Source organism: Acinonyx jubatus, chromosome B3 (genome assembly GCF_027475565.1).
Source record: "Acinonyx jubatus isolate Ajub_Pintada_27869175 chromosome B3, VMU_Ajub_asm_v1.0, whole genome shotgun sequence".
Classification (NCBI taxonomy): Eukaryota; Metazoa; Chordata; class Mammalia; order Carnivora; family Felidae; genus Acinonyx; species Acinonyx jubatus.
Window position 1 is genome coordinate 142,313,913 of NC_069386.1, and position 20,032 is coordinate 142,333,944.

At 53.7% G+C, this 20,032-nt stretch overlaps 1 protein-coding gene across 1 annotated transcript; it reads right to left on the bottom strand.

Annotated features, from left to right (window-relative positions):
• Window positions 1-8,822: 8,822 nt before the first annotated feature.
• On the bottom strand, window positions 8,823-10,497 carry LOC113601475 (ras-related protein Rap-2c-like). Its single transcript, XM_027066695.2, has one exon. It carries the CDS (start codon window positions 10,046-10,048, stop codon window positions 9,446-9,448), a length of 603 nt encoding a protein of 200 aa, XP_026922496.1. The 5' UTR covers window positions 10,049-10,497; the 3' UTR covers window positions 8,823-9,445.
• Window positions 10,498-20,032: the final 9,535 nt, after the last annotated feature.

Consider the following 20,032-nt stretch of genomic DNA (forward strand, 5'->3'; position numbering starts at 1 on the left):
AGGAGCCAATGTGTGTCACAGCTGATGGCTGGTCTCAGGCCTTAGGACCCCGGTGGGAGTCCTAGACTTGGACCCCACAGGGGCTGCTGGACCCTGTGGGGGAGGACAGGGGACAGACTTATTCAGTGGGCCCCCAGGGAGGACAAGAGGGGCCTGCACGCCACTGGGCTCGCTCAAGACAGCCACCTCCTGGTGGGCCCTGGCTGGGGAGGCTCCCCAGGGCTGGAAAGAGTCAGAGTTAGAGAGGAACCCGAAGGGAAAGGAAGCAGCCAGGGTTTCACCCCTCCCAAGGTCAAGGGGAGGAGCGAGCTAGAGCATGTCACAAGTTCAGACCCAGTGGAGTCAGGTTAAAAAATGTGTTTTCTTAGAAGGAGAAGAAGGAGAAGAAGAAAAAGAAGGAAAGAGAAAGTTCCAGAAGTGGGCAGGCAGTCACTCAGGGCCACCTTCAGGGAGCTGCTAACAACTGCCTGTGCCCTGCCCCCTGCATCTCAGACCTGGGTGGGAGTGTGGTTCTGCCCACCGTGCGCCCCCTCCCTGCGGATTGGAAGGGGGAAAGGGGTGGCGGCCATGTCCCCACTGCTCACTCTTTGCTACAGACAAGGTCACGAAGGGAAGGCCACGAAGATGTGGAGACTTTCCAAGCAGGTTCCATCCAGTGTCTCCTCCCAGCTACCTAGATGCCGGGGCGGCAGCAGCAGCCGCTCTGTTTGGGGGCCAGAGCCCAGGATGGTCACTCGGGCTGTTGTGTAAACTCCTGACTCCAGGGCCAGGTTCAGGGGTCCAACACTTCCCCGCCCCCAAGCCGCTCAGAGCCCATTCCTCGAACTCTTGCAGAAGTTTTGTAAGCACCTGATTACGTCTGCTAAATCAACTCCTGCTTAGATTACCCAGAGCCCGTACCCTGCCTGTCACAGGATTTGCTGCTGGAAATGACGCGGCCTTAATGCCACGTACGAGGCGTGGGTGGCATCAGGGTCCACTAGCTCAAGACCACAGGAACGCACCTGTTGTTGGGCAAGTGAGGGGAGCACATACCATGGGGATCCATGGGGTGTCTCAGTGGGAAGGTGCTAGAGAGCCCTTGGATTCAGGCTTGGAGGAGGTAATTTTAGTAAAGTTCAAGAAAACAGACTTTGCTTTAGAATGAACACTGTCGGGAAGTGGGGGACATTGCATGACTGAATATCATAATAAATCTTATCTAGAAGGAAGGAAGGCTGAAAAAGATAGGTTTGAACTCTAAGGGTCCGCTTATATGTGGATATTTTCCTTTTTTTAATGTTTGTGTATTTTTGAAAGAGAGACAAAGTGTGAGCAGGGGAGGGGCAGAGAGAGAGAGAGAGAGCGAGACAGAATCCGAAGCAGGTTCCAGGCTCTGAGCTGCCAGTACAGAGCCCGTTTCGGGGCCCAAACTTGTCAACTGCGAGATCATGACCTTGAGCTGAAGTCTGATGCTTAACCCACCGAGCCACCCAGGCGCCCCTATATGTGGATATTTGTAGCAACTGTAGCCCATCGCTACCAATGTATTTTCTCTTCCTTATGATTTTCTTAATAACATTTTCTTTCCTCTGGCTACCGTTATTGTAAGAATACAATACTGCATACAACATACCGAATGTGCCTTGTTTACGTCATCAGTAAGGCTTCCAGTAAACAGCAGGCTAGCAGCAGCTGAGTTGCTGGGTTTGGGGGAGTCAGAAGTCATGTACAGATTTTCAACTGCACCGTGGGGTGTCAGTGCCCCTAAACATCACGCTGTTGAAGGGTCAGCTGTAACAGGTGAAAAAGCAGCCGTCACTCACAGTAACCACAAGAGGGAGAGGGGTTGGCCACTTTGTGGTTTCGAAATCGTTCATATTTCCGCCTGGATTCAGCTGTGATCGCAGATTGTTCTTGTTGGTTTTGATCCATCACGGTCACAGAATGGTCTTGTCTGGCTGACGTCAGTTCCTCTGAGACCATTTGTGTTCAGCAGGAGAACGCAGTGGTCTCGCCACCAGGGTCAGGCCAGCACCCTCCCCACACACCCTCCAGCCCCCCCCCCCCCCCACCCCGGGTCAGGGGCTGCTTTTCTCTCTCGAAACAAGAAAATAGGCATATATGCAGCTGGGAGGCTGGAGAGCCCTGAGCTCTTACAGCAAGACATTTGGTAAAACTGCTTTCAGTGCACCATGTGTCTAAGAGTCTGGGAGCGCCTGGGTGGCTCAGTCGATTGAGTGTCCGACTCTTGGTTTCCGCTCCGGTCACGACCTCATGGTTTGTGGGATGGAGTCCTGCACGGGGTTGGTTCTGCAGTGACAGTGCACAGCCTGCTTGGGAGTCTCTCTCTCCCTCTCTCTCTGCCCCTCCCACACTCTCACATGCATGCTCTCTCTCAAAATAAATAAATATAAATAAACATTAAAAAGGAACAAAACACTAAAAGTGAAAAGTCTGCCAAATGTGCTGATGGGCTGCGTCTCCCACCTACTCCCGCTACGTTGTCTCCTCACCCACGGTCCAAACCTATGACCTCACAGGGAGGTCTCTATGACTAATTGACTGAGAAGGAAAAACCTCGATCCTGGTTTACAAATGGCGCGGAAGGGACGGCTCAAGCCCTACAGTCCCACTTAGGGGTGGCCCGAAAGGACAGAGAGGAAAGAGAAGCCTCTCGTTACTTCAAGCACGGTGCCTGTTCTGAAAGATAGCCAGAAATAGTATGGCTCTATACTGACTCATGGGCAGTTATTAATGGCTTGGCTTGATCACCAGAGCCTTGAGAAAACCACACTGCAAGACCAGAAATGAGGTGGTCTGGGAAAGGCATACGAGGATGGACCGCTCTGGGGAGGCATGAGCCGTGCAGATACTTTGCCACGTTGTGAGTACCCGTCAAAAGGCATCTACCGCAGACGAGGCTTTCAGGAATCGGTTGGATGGGACAGTCCATTCTGTGCCCAGCAGCCAGTCTCCTTAGCCAGCCAGCCATGTGCTTGTTCAGTGAGCCCACGTACAGAGTGGCCAAGGAGGCAGGGATGGGGGCCAGGCGTGGGCTCAACATCAAAGCCCAACCCATGGGCTTCGCCTCACCGAGTCTGACATGGACACCATCCCAGTTGAGAATTTAACCCCCAAGAGCAGAGACTAATGGTGAGCCCCTGATATTTCCTGGGGGGACGGCCAGTCACTTGGGTGGAGGATCGATTACATTAGATCTCTTCCATCGTGGAAGGAGCAGCAGTTTGCACTGGAACAGACATTTCTTCTGGATGTGGATCTGCTTTCACTGCCTGTGACGCCCTGGAAGCACTGCCCCCCACAGACTTCCAGTATGCCTTGTGGACCTTTATTGTAGCCCACGGATCGTTTCTTTGATGTAGAGAGTAATTTTACAGCAAAAAAAAAATGGGAAGCAGTGGGCTAGGCACATGAAACCCACTGGTCTTTGATGCACTCATCCGGAAGCAGTGACCTGGTAGGTTGAATGACCTCCTGAGGATTCCTTTTAGCACACTCCGAAAAGATGGGACTCCATCTCACAGGTTGTGACGTTATCTCAATTATGGTCATAGTACGGTTACTTATATGGAGTGCTGTTTTTCCCAAAGCCAGAATATGGGAGTTCGTGAGTCAAAGGGTGGTCAAGGAACTGGCTCCTCTAGCTACTATTCCCAGGAACTAAGTGGTTTCTTGGAGGCACCTCTTGGTACTTCCATTCCAGTTGTGAAAGGTTATCAGAAAACAATGTCAACCCCAAACTGGCAGGAAACTGCTGAGAATTCAGATCCTTTGGGTATGTTTGGATCCTACTACTAGATGAAAACCTCCAACCAGCCAAGGTCCCGGTTAATGGGAAATAAAACAGGGAATAGGTAATGGAAGAAGAAATTTAGAAAAATCATGCCTGAAAGTTGCTAACAGAGTAGGTCTTAAATGCTCCCATCACAACAACAGCAAAAATGGCAATTAGGTGAGGTGAAGGATGTGTTAACTAACCTGACCATTTTGTAGTATACACATGTGTCAAGCCATCACATTGTACAATTTACACTTACACCAGGCTCCATGTCAGTTATATCCCAATAAAACTGGGGGGAAATATCGATTATGCCCTCAACAAAATACCAGCAAACAGAATTCAACAACACTTTAAAGGGTTTGTAAACTGTGACCAAGTGGGATTTATTCCTGGATGCAAGAGAAGTTCCTCATAAAAAGGCCATCAGTGTAATACATCATGTTACCAGAATGAAGGGGAAAAAACCCTGCATGATCATCTCACTTGATGCAAAAAGAATTACTTGACAAAATTCAATGTCCACCCATGATAAAAACACTCAACCAACCAGAAATACAGGAAGCTAAATACAATAGAAGTGATATGGGAACAGCCCACAGGGAACATCATACTCAGTGATGAGAGACTGAAAGTTTTTCCTCTAAGATCAGGAAGAAGGCAACAATGCATGCTTTCGCCACTTCTATTCATAACTGGAAGTTCTTGCCAGAGCAATTGGGCAAGAAAAAAAAAGGCATTCTAATTGGACAGGAAGAAATAAAATTATCTTTGTTCTCAGATGACAGACATATACATGGATATATTAAGTGCAGAAAACCTTAAAGATTTCATTAAAAAAAACTGTTAGAGATAATATGTTCAGAAAGCTACAGGATACAAAAATCAACACACAAAAATTGATTGCATTTCTATACACTAACAATGGCCAACTATCCAAAAGGAAACTAAGAACACAATTTGCAATAGCATCAGAAAGAATAAAATACTAGGAATGAACCTCACCAAGGAGGTGGATGACTTGTACAATGAAGACTACAAAACATTGCTGAAAGAAGACACAGAGATAATGGAAGAAGGTCCCATGGTCACGAACTGGAAGATTGAAGGCTATAAAGGTGTCTATACCACCCAAAGCAATCTACAAAGTGAAGGCAATTTCTATCAAAATCTCAATGGCATGTTCTGCGGAAAGAGAAAAACCCATCCTAAAATATGTATGGAATCTCAAGGGATCCCAAGTAGACAAACCAATGTTGAAAAGGGACAACAGATCTGGAAGACACACTTCCTGATTTCAAAACCCCCCCTTTTTTTAAAGAAAGCACATGTTTGCAACCAGTTTTCTCAGCCTGCTTCCTTCCAGTAAAATTGTGCAGCCTGGGGGTGTGGGTGTCCAAAGTCTCTTTTCATTTTGAATGGCTCTGTCCTTTTTTAGTCTAAACAGGTCGTGTTTGGACTGATATACTTTTTCTCAAAAACTTTGTGGATCTCCTGTGATTTGGGGTTAACTCTGTAATAGAAAAGATACGTGCACAAATCTGTTTGGGGACTGGGCTCGCTCCGTTAGCGAGAAGGTGCACCCACAAAGCTCTTTGAGGTGAACCTGCTCTACGCTGGGCTCCTCCTGAGATGGCTGAGGGGCACTGCTGAGGTTTCCCAGAGGCCCTGTCTTTGGGAGAGAGGATTTGTGGGGTACATCTTCATCTTTCTAACAGGCCCGTCATGTGACTGAACAGTACTCTGAGTTGTCACCTTTGATCTTTCTGAGGTCTTGACAAAGGGCTTCACGTACTCACACCCTTGGCTTCATTTTTATTTAAAATATTTGTTTAATGTTTATTTTTGAGAGACAGAGACAGAGCGTGAGTGGGGGAGGGGCAGAGAGAGAGGGAGACACAGAATCTGAAGCGGGCTCCGGGCTCCAAGCTGTCGGCACAGAGCCTGACGTGGGGCTCGAATCCACGAACCGTGAGATCATGACCTGAACCGAAGTTGGACGCCTAACCGACTGAGCCATCCAGGCGCCCCTGGCTTCATCTGAGACCAATTCTCCCGGATTTGATGTTCCCCGGGAAGTCATTTCTTAATTTTAGCATCTTTTGTCCTTTGGAGAAACTGCGAATTTTGACAACTATCAGGTACCGGTTCCTTTTAGTTTCCCAAGTGCCCTCAGCCTGTCTCTCTGCTCAAATGAAACCATAAGGCACAGGAAGAGGCCAGGCGGCTTCTTCTGCACTCGGCCTGGAAATCTACCCATCAGCTCCTGGATTGCAGCGGGTACACTGCTCCCCACACAACTGCAGATGACAAGGTGGCCACACTTCTGCCATTATGTCACAAGACCCCTGTTCCTCACTTCCTGTGCGCCCTCACTGGCAGCGTCCTCAAAGCCCAGCTTTCCACTAAAGGCCTGTCCAGGATGCCTCAGTGCTTACCTAACACTCCTCAGAATCCCACCTGGCTCTGCCCACGGCCTGGTTCAGATATTTGTACGTCGGCACCCTAGTCCAGGCACCAAACAGTTGTAGTAGTTGTCCGTGGCTGCATGACAAATTACCTTAAAACTTACTGGCGTAAAACAATACACACTCACCATCTCACAGTGTCTGTGGGTCAGGAGCCTCTGCAGCTCAGCTGGGGCTCCGCTCAGACTCCCTCACGGGCTGTGGGGAGGGCTTGGCGGGGGCTGCTCTCATCTCAGGGCTCATCTGGGAAAGGGTCCCCCCTCCCAAGCTCACTTAGGAGCTGTGGGCAGGTCTCAGGTCCTCAATAGCTGCCGGTTGGGACAGTAGTTCCTTGCCACATGGCTGTCTCCACCAGGCTAGTCCCAACACGGCAGCTTGCCTTTCCAGAACAAGGGCTCTGAAGGAGGCCGAGCAGGGCAGAGGTCAGTGGTTTGGAATTTAATCTCAGAAGTGACATTCCCATCACTGTTGTCCTGTTGTATTCCCAGAAGACAGTCACTAGGTCCTGCCCCCCCTCAAGGGGAGGCAGTCACACATGCGTACCAGGAGGTGGGGTCATTGGAGGCATCCCGGAGGCTGCCCACCCCAGAGACAGAGTAAAACCTCCAAGAACCAAGAAGAAATGGACAGATTACACAATTTTAAAAGCCGATGAAAAGAACAGGCATTTCACTGGAGAAGAAATCGAATGTCATTTGAAACCCTCCCAGAGAATTCTCAGCATCACCAGCGATCTGAACGATACAGACGAACCCACAACACACGGGCCAGAAAGGAGGCTGCAGGTGCTCTGAGCTGCAGGGCATTTACGGGCATCGGATGCCGGAGGGCATGGGAATGTCACAGCCACTTGGGAAACCAGTTTCACGTGCCCCAGTTATGCTGAGCACGCACGTGGCCCCCAGCCCAGGGCCCAGCTGTGAATGACCTGAGATGGTAACACCATTTGCAGGCTGGTGAGTTAGGCTGCCCGTTTCAGGTACCCCCCCCCCGCCCCGCCCCCACCAGGCAGTGCCTCCATGGACCACGGCACCCAGACCTGACAAGCAGTCATATCTGCTGCTTCAAGTTCACTCTAGTTAGGCTGCACTTGACTCCAGAGGGACTCCAGGCAACTGTGTGTGACATATGGAAGTTAGACACGTGAAATGGAGGAAGAGAAAGAAAATCGGGTGTGTCGGTCTTGAATTTTACACGTATTTGCGTGCGCACTTGCGTGCGCAGAGAACGGCTTCAAACATATTCCTGAGGTCCTAGGAGCCGATCGTGTGGGCCTGAGTATTTGTTATGTTCACCGGTCAGCAAGGAACACCCTGGGCTCTGAGCCAAAATGTAGATCTGAGTGGAAGGGTCTGAGGAGGTCCTAGGAATCTAAACGAAGAAATGGCTATTTGTGAATTTTTTCCTGGATTGAATGTATCTTCCAGAGGCACAGGGATCCAGGGACACAAGACCTCCCAGGAGGCCTCAGTGCAAGCAGGTGGTGAGTCAGAAAGACAGGGCTGGTGGGAAGCAGGGGCAGGCAGGCCCAGGGGGTCACTCAGCTTGCAGTCCTCGGGGGCCCTGCTTTCATGGCTGGGGACAGGACACTGTTCACGCCCTGCGTGCTTTCTCTGCACAGCCCAACATCCACTCCAGTAACAGTCTTGGGTTTTTGCCTCTGTTCGGGCAGAGGAAGGGGCAGCTTTGGACGAAGACACCTGAGACTAGGAAGGTATTCCCCCACCCTTCACCACTCTGCAGGACCCCCTCCCTTCCTCCCTGTGTTTGAAATGTCCTGGAGGGGGATGTGGGTAACTCAGCCAGGAGGAATGACCCCAGAACACAGAGGGTCAGAGGAGAGAGTAAATAGGTTGGACTTCAAGGCTTCACAAGTAAGTGCCCAACACCTCCCTCCCCCGCGGCCCAGGGACAGAGGAAGAGACAAAAGACAGGTGTCACCCGGCCTAGCCCGCTCCCCTGGTGAACGGGCTGTCAGGCACTGACAGGCTCTAACATACTTACACTTTTTCTGTTAAAATAAAATCCATCCTTCTGTTCACCCAACACATATAATATAAATAAAGCTCCCAGAGCCTGTGTAACCATCACTGTGTAGCTAACTTCCCTGTAACAAAATGAACTTTTTCAGACCCCTGGCATAGTTTTGAGCATTCTTGTTTATTTAATTTTGTTTTTCTTGTTACTTTCTCTTAGAAGGACGTTTAAGTGGTAGGGCTAGGCTCCTCAATTTGAAAAATGTGTTCACATGAAAATAAAGCGCACCCAACTCATGTAACTCTTCAAATTACATAAACCATAATGGTTTTAAATGGGTGCAAGAAAACTTTTCTTGCCTCGCTATGTGAAAACTATGCGAGAAGACTCAAACACGGTTTGCTTCTCCTGGAGTCCCCGTGTCACTGCAAACCATGCAGAGACAAAAACACACCTACGCTGGCAACAAGAAACACATACCAGATGCCGCCATTTTCCCTCTGGCTCCTAACGTGCTTCCTGGGAAACAGCCTAGGAGCAGAGACCGTGCGTGCAAACTGTAGAAACTGTAGCTTTAAGTATTAGAGAGACAGATATTTAGAACTATCACCTTTTAAAATCGCTTCATTTTCACTCGCTGTGCAGATTCAACATCGACTAGATGTCAATTACAGAGCGGAAGGCAGGCTGAGCTGTGTGTGAGCAGTTCCGTGCTCCCCTCCCAGGGTATACAATATCCCTTTCAAACCAACGCTGTGTATGTCATACCTATATTTAGAAATACACAGAGAGGAAAATATTACTGCTGCAATGCAAGGCTGCGGATGAGAGGGAAACACATGAAAACCTCACAGAATCCAAGGCTTGAAGTCTTCAGTTCATGTTCCTCAATCAATTTCAAAGGTCTGGTGCATTCGAAGGCATTCATTATCAAAAGGGGGAAAAAAGAGAATCCTGTAACAAATCCCATGTGAAGAAAAGGCTGGGAGTCTCCATCCAGGAAAACAATACGAATTTTGGGTTTTCTAGAGCCCTGTAAGACGTAAACAAAGTGGCCAAGTTTTCAGGCCAACAGTCCAAAGCGCTGGTTTGAGTTCGGACACAGAAGCCATCATCACTTGTCTTGGGCCGGAAAACTTTCTTTAAAAAGGCAGGGAAGGAGGACTGAGCTTCAGAAATCAGAAACGCGCCGAACACACTAAAAAGTCACCTTTGCGCCTCAGCCAATGAATCTTTCCGAGGGCCACGTGTCCTGGGCATGGGTGGGGAGGGCCGGGGCCCGCTCCTCGGGCGGGGCCAGGGCCTCCACCTCGCGCACCACCTGCGTGAACACCTGGTCCACCATCAGTTTGCTCTTGGCCGTGACCTCCAGGAACGGGCACCGCCACTCGCGGGCCAGCGCGCGGCCCCGTGCCGTCAGCACCTGGCGCTCGGCGTCCAGGTCGGCCTTGGTGCCCACGAGCACGAGCGGCACGGCCTTGGGCCCCCGCAGCCGGCCCATGCGCTCCCGCAGCGGCCGCACCGCCTCGAACGAGGCCTCGCTGCACACGCTGTAGAGCACCACGAAGCCGTCGCTGTTCTTGATGTACAGGTCCTTGAGGGTGACCAGGTGCTCGGCGCCCACGGTGTCCACGATCTCCAGCAGGGCGGGCGCCGCGTTCACCTCGATCACCTTGCTGAAGAGCTCCTCCACCGACGGCTCGCACTGCTCCGGGAAGCTGCCGCAGGCGAACTGCGTGGCCAGCGCCGTCTTGCCCACGGCCACGCTCCCGAGCAGCACCACCCGGTAGCCCTTGGCGGGTCGCGGCCCCAGGCCTGCCATGGCCGAGACGCGGCTGGCGGGGCGCACGGCCGGAGGACGGCGAGGAATGGCGCGCGGAGGCGGGGGCGGGGAGAGGGGGCAGGGAAGGAGGGGAGAGGAGGGGCGGGAGGGGAGGGGCGGGGCGGGGGCCGGGGCGGGACGCGGAGGCGAGGAAGGGGCCCGGGGGGCGGGCGCGCGGAGGCCGGCTGCGACCCTGCGGAGAAGAACTCCCCCAGGCCAGACGGGGGTCCCGGGAGTCCGGGCCCCGCGCGCCTCTCGCCCCGCTCCCTACCCCACTGTCTGGCCCGCCTCCGGCCCGGGGCGATCCGGCGCCGCCCTACCCACCAGCTCCACGTCCCAAACCTCTCCTTCCCCTCCCCCCGCCCCCCCTTCGACCTTGCTCACGGCGGGTCCCCAGGCTTCTAGGCCCTGCTCGGCCTCCCTCCCATTCCCCACCTGACGACGAGCTGGGGCCTCTCCGACAGTCCCTGCCCTCTGCTCCCCCTTTCCCAGAAGAGCCCCTTCTGTCCTCGGGACTAGAAGGTAACCTGATCCCTTCCATGTCTACCCGGGAAACGCAGGATTTCTCCACCATTTCAGAGCCAGCCCCGTGGCCGGAAGCCAGGCTGGCCTCGTTCTAGGTCAGGCCTGGCTGGGCTGCGCAGCTGGGGCCCCTCCCCAGACCAGGAGGACCCCAGGGAAGGGGAAACTCGCGAAGGAGCTTCAGACTGAAGGTCCCAAGTGACTCCTGCACCCCTCCACCCTCCCCCGCCGACTTCTGTGCCCGGAGTGCCCATTACCTCGCGCCCCTGCCTTTACTCTGGCCCCCTCCAGACCCCTTTGCCTTTGACCAAAGCCCAAATGAACTTTGTAAAATGTAACTCACATTTTACTCCCTCTCTCAAACCTTCCCTGGCTTTCCATCATGCCCTCCTGACCTAAGAGAGACCACATAACTCACCAGTCAAAACTGGCCACTTTTGAAAATGAAAGTGTGCACCCATCCACCCGGCCGCAAGCATCGACAGGCGGGGTCCTTGGCAACAGGGCTTTGCGGTCATCCTAGTTCTAGAGGGTCCTCCAGGTCGGACCCTGCTGCCGCCAGTCTCTCTCGGGCTTCTGCTCTACACGTGCACAGCGTTCTTGTCATTCCTTGATTCAGAGGGGACCCTGGCGGCTGGGCAGAAAGTCCTGGGGTCGTCCACCTGAGTAAACTCCACTCACCTTGTACTCGGGCACAAACAGGTGCCTTAGGACTTGAGGGGGACCCAGAGGCCTGGGCTGAAAGCGGAGATAGCTACGCTTTCCCTGTGTCGGGGTGCCACTGACCTCGGTCATTTTGGTGTAGCTGTGGGGGGGGGGGGGAGGGGACAGGGCCCCAGTTCTGACTGAGCTTGAATTTGCTCCCGGCAGCATAGGCTCAGAGATGACGTTTAAGTGACAACGGGATACATCTTTCACACTGGTGTTTGTGGTCACAGAACATGCTTTTCTATTAACGGTGCACAGAGCACCCTTGACCTGTGATATTAATTATATATGGAACACAACAGACAACTCGCTTTCTAAATAGAGAAGGTTTATGAGACATTCTCTGACTGCAAAGTAACAAAAGTAAAAATGCATCTTTAAAAAGGATAACTGGAAATATTCACTGGAGGGAGGCAAGCTCAAGGCAGGCTTCAACAGCTTCCCACAGATAGCTTTTGAGGGAACGTAGGCAACTTGCTGCTGAAAAGTCACAAAACACACAGGGAAAAAAACACCGTGGATGAGAGCCGTTGGAAACACAGACAAGAAAACCACGTCTGGAAAACTGCAGACATTGGTGTTATCAGACAGATGAGATAATTATGTTTCATGTGTTTAAAGAAATAAAAAAAAGAAGCTTAAAATTTTGAGCAAGGAACAAGAGGCTATGAAGGATGGTCAAGTAGGGGGTGCCTGGGTGGCTCAGTAGGTTAACTGTCTGATCTCGGCTCAGGTCACGATCTCACGGTTCGTGGGTTCGAGCCCCACGTCCGGCTCTGGGCTGACAGCGCGGAGCCTGGAGCCTGCAGCCTGCTTCGGATTCTGTGTCTCCCGTGCCCTCTGCCCCTCCCCTGCCCGTGCTCTGTCTCTCTCAGAAATAAGTAAACATTTAAAAAAATTAAAGTATGGTCAAGTAATTTGAAAGAGACTCTCCAACAGACAATATGATAGAAATGGACAGTATGATAATTTGCTATTTTGATTAACATAAAACACCCTTGTTGGTCGAACTGGGGATTAAATACATGACTGAAGAGAGAAGTAACGACATCATGAGTTGCGGGGAATCCTGGACCTGGTTTTCATCCTAAAATGCCCTGTGCCTGCAGGCGATGAGGGCCCCTGATATTGCCAGGGGCAGCTGATTTTCGGAGAGTATCTTGAACCAACAGTGGGCTAATTTGAGCCTGTCCTTAGTATTCGTTCAGGCTTTTAAAGCCGTTAAGGAAAGCACGCTAACCCCACCCCTGCCACACAGAACCACGCTCCACCTCCTCTGCACCACACCTTAATCCACCCCTCTGAGTTACTGTCCCTGTGCCACAGGCCAAGGCTCATCACCAGCTCGCTCACCACCAGCCATACCGTCCTTCCAATGGGGTCTGAGGGTGTGATCTACCTTAGAATCTTACTCAGAAGTTCTGCTTCTTAGGGTCACTTCTCTTTTTTTAAAAAAAAGAAATTTTTTTTTTAATGTTTTACTTATTTTTAAGACAGAGACAGAGCATGAGTGGGGAGGGACAGAGAGAGAGAATCCGAAGCAGGCTCCAGGCTCTGAGCTGTCAGCACAGAGTCCGACGCAGGGCTCGAACTCACGAACCGCGAGATCATGACCTGAGCCGGAGTCGGACGCTTCACCGACTGAGCCACCCAGGCGCCCCGGTCACTTCTCTTAATTCGGGTTCTCTCCAAAAGCAGAAGCTATGACATGGGACGTGGTCTTGTGGGCCAATGGTTTATTTTTGGAGGTGACCTCGGAGATGAGGAATGGGGACCCTGGAAGGGGAAAACGGGGGAGCGGGGAGATCTGATGCCAGAGAGCGTCCTTGACTTGCCACTGCTGCCCGAGTACCCTAGGGAGCGGTGTGCGTCCTACCCCGGCATCGTCCCCTGGTGCGCGGTAGCGAGGGGCACGCGCGCCCGCTGGTGCCCTTTCCTCGTCGTTCCAGGGCTGCCCGCAAAGTCCCTCCCTTTTCCAGGTTGCACGTGTGCCAGCACCTGGGCTCCAGCAGCCCCGCGAGCAGCGGCAACGGACAGCCCCGAGGAGATGGCAGGGGGCGTGGCGGGCAGTGGAGGCCGGGGGCAGCCGGGCTCCGTAGCGACGACGACGGCCAAAACGGTGGGCTCCCAGCCTACGAGACCAGGGCGTAAAAGGTAGCTGACTCCATTCTAACAGTTTGAAAATGCCTCATTCGGGGGGGCCGGGGGGACATACTATCTGCAAACAGTGGTGAGTACACAGTTCGCCTCCTTTTCTTGTTGCTTTAGCCAGACTCCAAAATATCGATGTTGAACCACAGAGCTCCGACCGACGGAAATGCCTTTACGACATACCATTGAAGGATGTATCCTTGGGGCGCCTGGGTGGCTCAGTCGGTTGAGCGTCCGACTCCGGCTCAGGTCATGAGCTCACGGCTGGTGAGTTCTAGCCCCATGTCAGGCTCTGTGCTGACAGCTCGGAGCCTGGAGCCTGCTTCGGATTCTGGGTCTCCCCCTCTCTCTGCCCCTCTCCGGCTCATGCTCTGTCTGTCTCTCTCTCTCTCTGTCAAAAATAAATAAACATTAAACAAAATATATGATGTATCCTTTTGTCCTGTGATGGGTATCCTTCATCATAAAAGGAAAGCTTAGTCTACTTATACCTTAGAACTTGTATTGAGATTTGTCGTTGTTGTTGTTCTCTGATAAATGCATAGCTTTTTCTCCTTTAATTCTGGTAATTTTATGGCTCAGAGTTGACGGACTTCCCATCGCCGAATCGTTCTGCTTCTCGCTTCATCGCTCACCCCTCTTCCCCCTGCTTCCTCCAGACACAGCCACCATTCTCTCACCACTCCTCCAGCGTGCCAGTCTGCGTCTCATCCCAGAATCTTATGTTTGCTGTTCCTTCCCCCCGGAATGCTGTTCCCTCAGATGTCTGCATGGCCCACTCCCTCATTTTAGGCGTTTTGCTCAAATGTCACTTACTTCTGGGAATACGCAGAACGCACATTGGTACCAATCATATTCATTGGCACCAGCCCTCCGAACCTCGGAGTGTGACCGCATTTGGAAACAGGGCCGTTGCAGGTGTAATCGGCTGAGGTCCCGCTGGACCACAGACAGCCCCTAATCCAATATAACCAGCGTCCTTCTGAAAGGGGCAACTTGGACACAGACGTGCACACAGGGAGATGCCACCTGAAGATGAGGTCAGAGGTCGGGCTGGTGTTCTAGAAGCCAAAGAGGCTTGTAAATCGTCGGAAGCTAAGGAAGAGGGGCCTGGAATAGATTCTCCACCCGCAGCCCACGGAAGGAACCACCCTGCCGACAGCTTGATCTGGGACGTCTGGCCTGGAGACTGGTGACACAGCAGGTTCCTGTCCAAAAGCCCCCGGCCGTGGGGAACTACCGCAGTGCCACCTACCGCAGATCGTCACTATCCTGCCGCCCCGGTCCACTTGGGCTGATAGAACGGATTACCGCAGATTGGGGGACGTAGCGAACATTTCTGACTCCGTTCTGAGGCTGGGAAGGCCAAGGCCAAGGCACTGGCGGATTCAGTGAGATTCCGTTTTCTGGTTCGCGGACAACTGTTATTCCACTGTGTCCTCACGGTGGGGGGCAAGGGAGCTTCCTGGGGTCTCCGTCACCTTATCACTCCCCGAAGTGCCCACCTAATGCCAGACTTTGGGGGTTAGTTTTCCACATACGAATGGAGGGGCCCCCATTACACTCTTTGAATTCCTTTGCTTGTTGTCCCTCCCACGACCTAGCCCCCCGACACCGCTCACTGCTAGCCCCCTGGCACAGATATCAGTGCCTCCCATGTGGTTGGCACAATCCACGACTACGGTTCTGCCGTGACACAGGCTTTGGAAATGAGTTTTTCCAGCACGACTGAAGAATGCGGGAGCCAGGCCCGCATAGCGTGAATTTTGCATTTTGTGCGATTTTCTTTGCGAGGTAAACGTGGAAAACGGCACTGGCTGGACCGAGGTGTGTGGGAATACACAGAACACACAGACGCTCCCCTCACGCGTCCCCCAGATGCCTCGTGACTGCCGTGCCGTGAGCGCACCGCCCCCGCCGGGTGTTCCAGCTGTCCCATCTCCCGGGCCGCAAGCTGCACCCTCCCCGTGTCCACTGCTCTTTGGGCCTTTGAGACAAAGGGCCATATCTCTTATTGTATTAATGTGTTTAAAATAACAACTTAACGTATTCCACTGTGCTATCCTTTTTATTAGGTTCCTGTTTGTTTTTTCTTTAACAATGTTTGTTCTTTTTTTTAACGTTTATTTATTTTTGAGACAGAGAGAGACAGAGCATGAATGGGGGAGGGTCAGAGAGAGGGAGACACAGAATCCGAAACAGGCTACAGGCTCTGAGCTGTCAGCACAGGGCCCAACACGGGGCTCGAACCCACGGACCGCGAGATCATGACCTGAGCCGAAGTCGGACGCTTAACCGACTGAGCCACCCAGGCGCCCCGGTTCCTATCTGTTTTTAAATGTGTTGCTGATGAAACATTTTGAGTGTCCTGACCCGACTCTGCTTTCCCCTGGAGTGTGTGATTTTTACTGTGCGAGTTTGCATGGCACCCTGAATTTTATGAAACCATATGATGCATCCCAGCAAAACGGACCCCATTTGTTGAATAACTGAATAAATTCTTGCCTTTCTGAATTAGACCCTAATTATCCTGCTATATGACTTTTTCACTACACAATTGCTCCTTGAGGCTGGCTGTGTCCAAAAGGCTGGGGAGCATGGCGGAGAATAATACGGGGCTTAATGTAGAGATGTGAAGGAGCCCAGGCAATGACACTTTCATTATTCCTGCCCAAGACCCAGACACTTGAGAGAGAAGTCCAAGGGACTCAAGAAAACATAAATAAAATTATTACCTTATCACAGATGAGGTCTGAGTTGGAGCTTGAGATGGCTTCGGAGGGCTGCGCTATGGACCGTCCTAATCCTACAGCCCACATTTGGACTCACCTGCCCAGTGGTAGGCAAACCAGTCAATCCATCATCTGTCTCCAGTGGGAGCCGAGGCCCCGACGTTTATGGGAGGGGCCTGCAGGAGCAAACTTCACACCATGTGCCCAGTGCGCCCCGTCCCCCAGTCTCCTGGCCTGTCTCATGATCTCAGCCTATCGTGCTAAGGAGTCTTAAACCCTCTGAACCTTAGGCCCCGAGCCCACAGAGACTCTCTGACCTCCAGGTCTCTTCCCAGTTGGAAGGAACTGGGATCTTAGTACCTCCAGGCAGAGAGGAGAAACAGCATTCCTGGGGACAAAGCAGCGGCCACGGCATCTGCAGAGAACAGCTGTGCAAACCTCCCTGGGTGGGGGACACACACGGAGCCCCCTGAGAGCTGCTGGAAATATCGCAAACGCGCGTGGATGGCCTCCGCCAGCGAGTGCGAGAGCGTGGATGCACACGCATTCACTCAGCCCGAAGCCCAGCGGTTCCTCCCTTTCTGCCCATAGAGTAGGGGAGATAACTGGGAAAAACCTTCAAGACTAGAAATTCTGAATGAACTGTTGCAAAACGCTTTCTTGCATAGCTGCAATGTTGGAAAAAGGGACATGGCCCAGAGAAGCCGCTGAAAAACAAAGTGGTAGCGGTAAGCAGCCGCCCTGGGGAATTCACAACCTCCGTCATCAAGGGTTTGGGGCGTCATGGAGACAGATGGCAAGATTTTGAGACTATATAAGCTTCCCAGTTAGGAGCAGGACCCCCACACGAGCTGCACATCCTAGAAGGCCCATATCCTCAGTGAACGAGTGATTTTGAACATTTTCCAACCATCCGCAAAAGCAGGGGAGAAAAATTGTCCTGTCCGGTATTCTTTTTTTTCTTAATTTTTTAATGCTTTTCTTTATTTTTGAGAGAAAGAGAGACAGAGAGCTGGTAGGGGCAGGGCAGAGAGAGGGGGAGACACAGAACCCGAAGCAGGCTCCAGCCTCTGAGCTGGCAGCACAGAGCCCCACGTGGGGCTCCGACTCGTGAAGTGAAAGATGATGACCCGAGCTGAAATCAGACACTCAACAGACTGAGCCACCCAGGCGCCTCTCCCCGTCCAGTATTCTTTCGAGGACAAAAGTAAAAGATTTTCCCTAAGATTTGTAACAAGGGTCTGGCCCTCACAGAGGTTTGGGTTTAAACTGAACCTCCCTTAGAAGTCCTGGAAACAGCAAGCTGAACAATGAACATCAAGTGAGCCCAGGTGGGTAGGTCCTTAAGGACGCCAGCAGCAGTCAGTGCCGGCTTCTCTGGAGGGATGCTCCTTTACGGGGCTTCCCGTCATCCGCTCAGATCACCCTCGTGGTCCAAAGAGGTGCTGAACAGACTAGGGCCAGGCCACCACAAGCAGAGTCACAGGCATTCTATTTCCAACCAGTCGGATTAGTAGATGAAAGACATGAGAGAGGGGCACCTGGGTGGCTCCGTCGGTTGAGCGGCCAACTTCGGCTCAGGTCACGATCTTGCAGTTCACGAGTTCGAGCCGCATATCGGGCTCTGTGCTGACAGCTTGGAGCCTGCTTGGGATTCTGTGTCTCCCTCTCTCTCTGCCCCTAACCCACTCGCATCCTGTCTTTGCCTCTCTCAAAAATAAATGAACGTTAAAAAAATTTTTTTAATAAAATAAAAAGACATAGAGAAATGACATTACACACAAAAGATGAAGGATGTGGAAAGCAAACATGATACTAAATACAAATACTGGCTTTTGCAGAGTCCTGGAGTCACCAGGGTCAGGGCGACAGACTGGTGGGGATTTCAGTCTGTATTTAGATTTCACTCTGTCCTGCTGGCCACGCAGGGGGTGAGGGCGCTGGAGAAGGTCCCCCCCATGACAAGCTGCCCCACGGACATCAGGCACAAGACCACACCTGGACACTGCCCACACGTGTCCCCCATGGCCATCTCCCCGACTTCTGCCTCTATGACAAGAGGCCCAGAGAAGGGCTGTCCCTCCAGGGAGCCCCCTGGCACCAGGCGTGTTTCCTGTGGCATTTCTTCCTGATGCTGGGCTCTCCGTCCAGGGTCACTGCCTGGGAGCCGGGCATTGGTGACAAGGTCAGGTGGGGAAGCGGTCACCCTTGCTTCCTACTGGGAGCAGCTCAAGGGGTCCAACACCCAGCGTCTGACCACGTGTGCGATTCCGGAACCACAGGTGGGGGAGAAGCAAAGAGGCGGCCCAGATCTGCCGCAGGGCTCGTCTCCGCACACCCGCTGTGTGAAACGTCTCATTCGGTTTGGTTCGTGGCCGCGGTGGCCCCTCCGCCAGCTGCTCACCGAGGGGCAGGGGGCCTTCGCCGTGGAGCCCGTGGGCCCTGCTTCGAAAGGGGGGGAGCCTGCGAGGAGCGCCCCCTCGGGGCCAGGCCGCCCACGGGGCACTCGGCCCTCCGGTCGCTCCCGGACGTGCAGGCTGGAGTGGGGAGGGGACCAGAGTCGCGGCCCCCTCCCCGCCCCCGGACACCGTGCTCCCCAGGCCGACCTTCCGCCTCCCGGCTCCTCCTGCGCCGCCACGCTTCCCGCGCCCCAGCCGCGCAGGGCCGAGGACCCCGGGACGGATCGGCCTCGCCAGGCCCGGGGACCCAGGGCGGGGCGCAGCCGGGGCGGAGGCGGCCCCGGGTCTCCGGATCAGCGCCCCCGTCGTCCGGCCCGGTGGCGTGAGTCCCCGCCCGGCCCGGAAGGGTGGCGCCGCCACGTCCCCCGCGGGTCCCGCCCCCGTCCCGGCGCGGCGGCCGGAGGTGGCGCGGCCAGCGGGTCGCTGAGCGCGCCCCTGCGCCCCCCGAGGCCCCGGGTCCCCATGTCCCGGGTCCCCCGTGTCCCCGTGTCCCCGCGTCCCCGCGTCCCCGCGTCCCCGCGTCCCCGCTGGGGCGTCCCGGGACCGGCCTCGATGGCCTCGGGGCAGAGCACCGCCAGCCCAGAGGCTTCCAGATCCGGAACCGCGAGCAGGGCGCCGGCCCAGGTCCCCCCTGCGCTGTCGCAGCTGCCCAAGCTCGCCAGGACGGCTGCGCGCAGGACCTTCTCCAGAACCGGGTCCTTACCTGTGTCCTGGCTTGTGTCGGTCACGCACGCTCAGCGTCCCCACTGCTCCCAAGGCCTTCACGGAAAGATTTCACGCAGAACACGTGGGGACCTGAAAGGACGGTGCCTGTGAAGCCTATGGAGGGGGTCCCTGGGGCCCCCCGGACCTGACTTGTTACGGGAGGCGGGAGGCGGGAGGCGGGGCTGAAGGACCACGATCACGTGTCCCCACGTTCCCCCAGAAGGGGACACCACTGTTCCCTCACATGCGCGCTGCCATGGGCTTTGTCTGGAGGTTTGGGAATCTCAGACTGTAGGCACTTGGACCCAATAGTTGGGCCGCCAACCCCTTGAGTTGTGCCTGGAGCTCAACCTCCTTTACAGCGTAAATTCCGACCCGGAGACTTGACTTTCTGCGTTTGTAGCCAGACGTTTGACCCGAGCCCAGCCCGGGCGAGGGGGTTGCATGGTATTTCCGCACAGGAAAATGGAGGGCAAATGGTTTTCATTTTCTGTTCCGAATATTTGTCCTTGTGGGAATTATTCCAGCGCGTCTCCCCGTTTCCTCGCGACGCCGCCCTTGCCTCCTGGCTCTTTCCGGGGAAGCACATTCCCAGGGGACACAGAGTCAGGTGGGGGCAGTTTCTGCAACACGCCCTTTGACGAGGGTTGGCTTTGTCTTCTCCGGGGGAGCATGTCTCTGGAAGGAAACCCTTCGCCGCTGTGATG

Bases quoted from the DNA above. Each gene is read 5' to 3' on its own strand.
- LOC113601475 (XM_027066695.2), bottom strand. From the start codon at position 10,048: ATGGCAGGCCTGGGGCCGCGACCCGCCAAGGGCTACCGGGTGGTGCTG.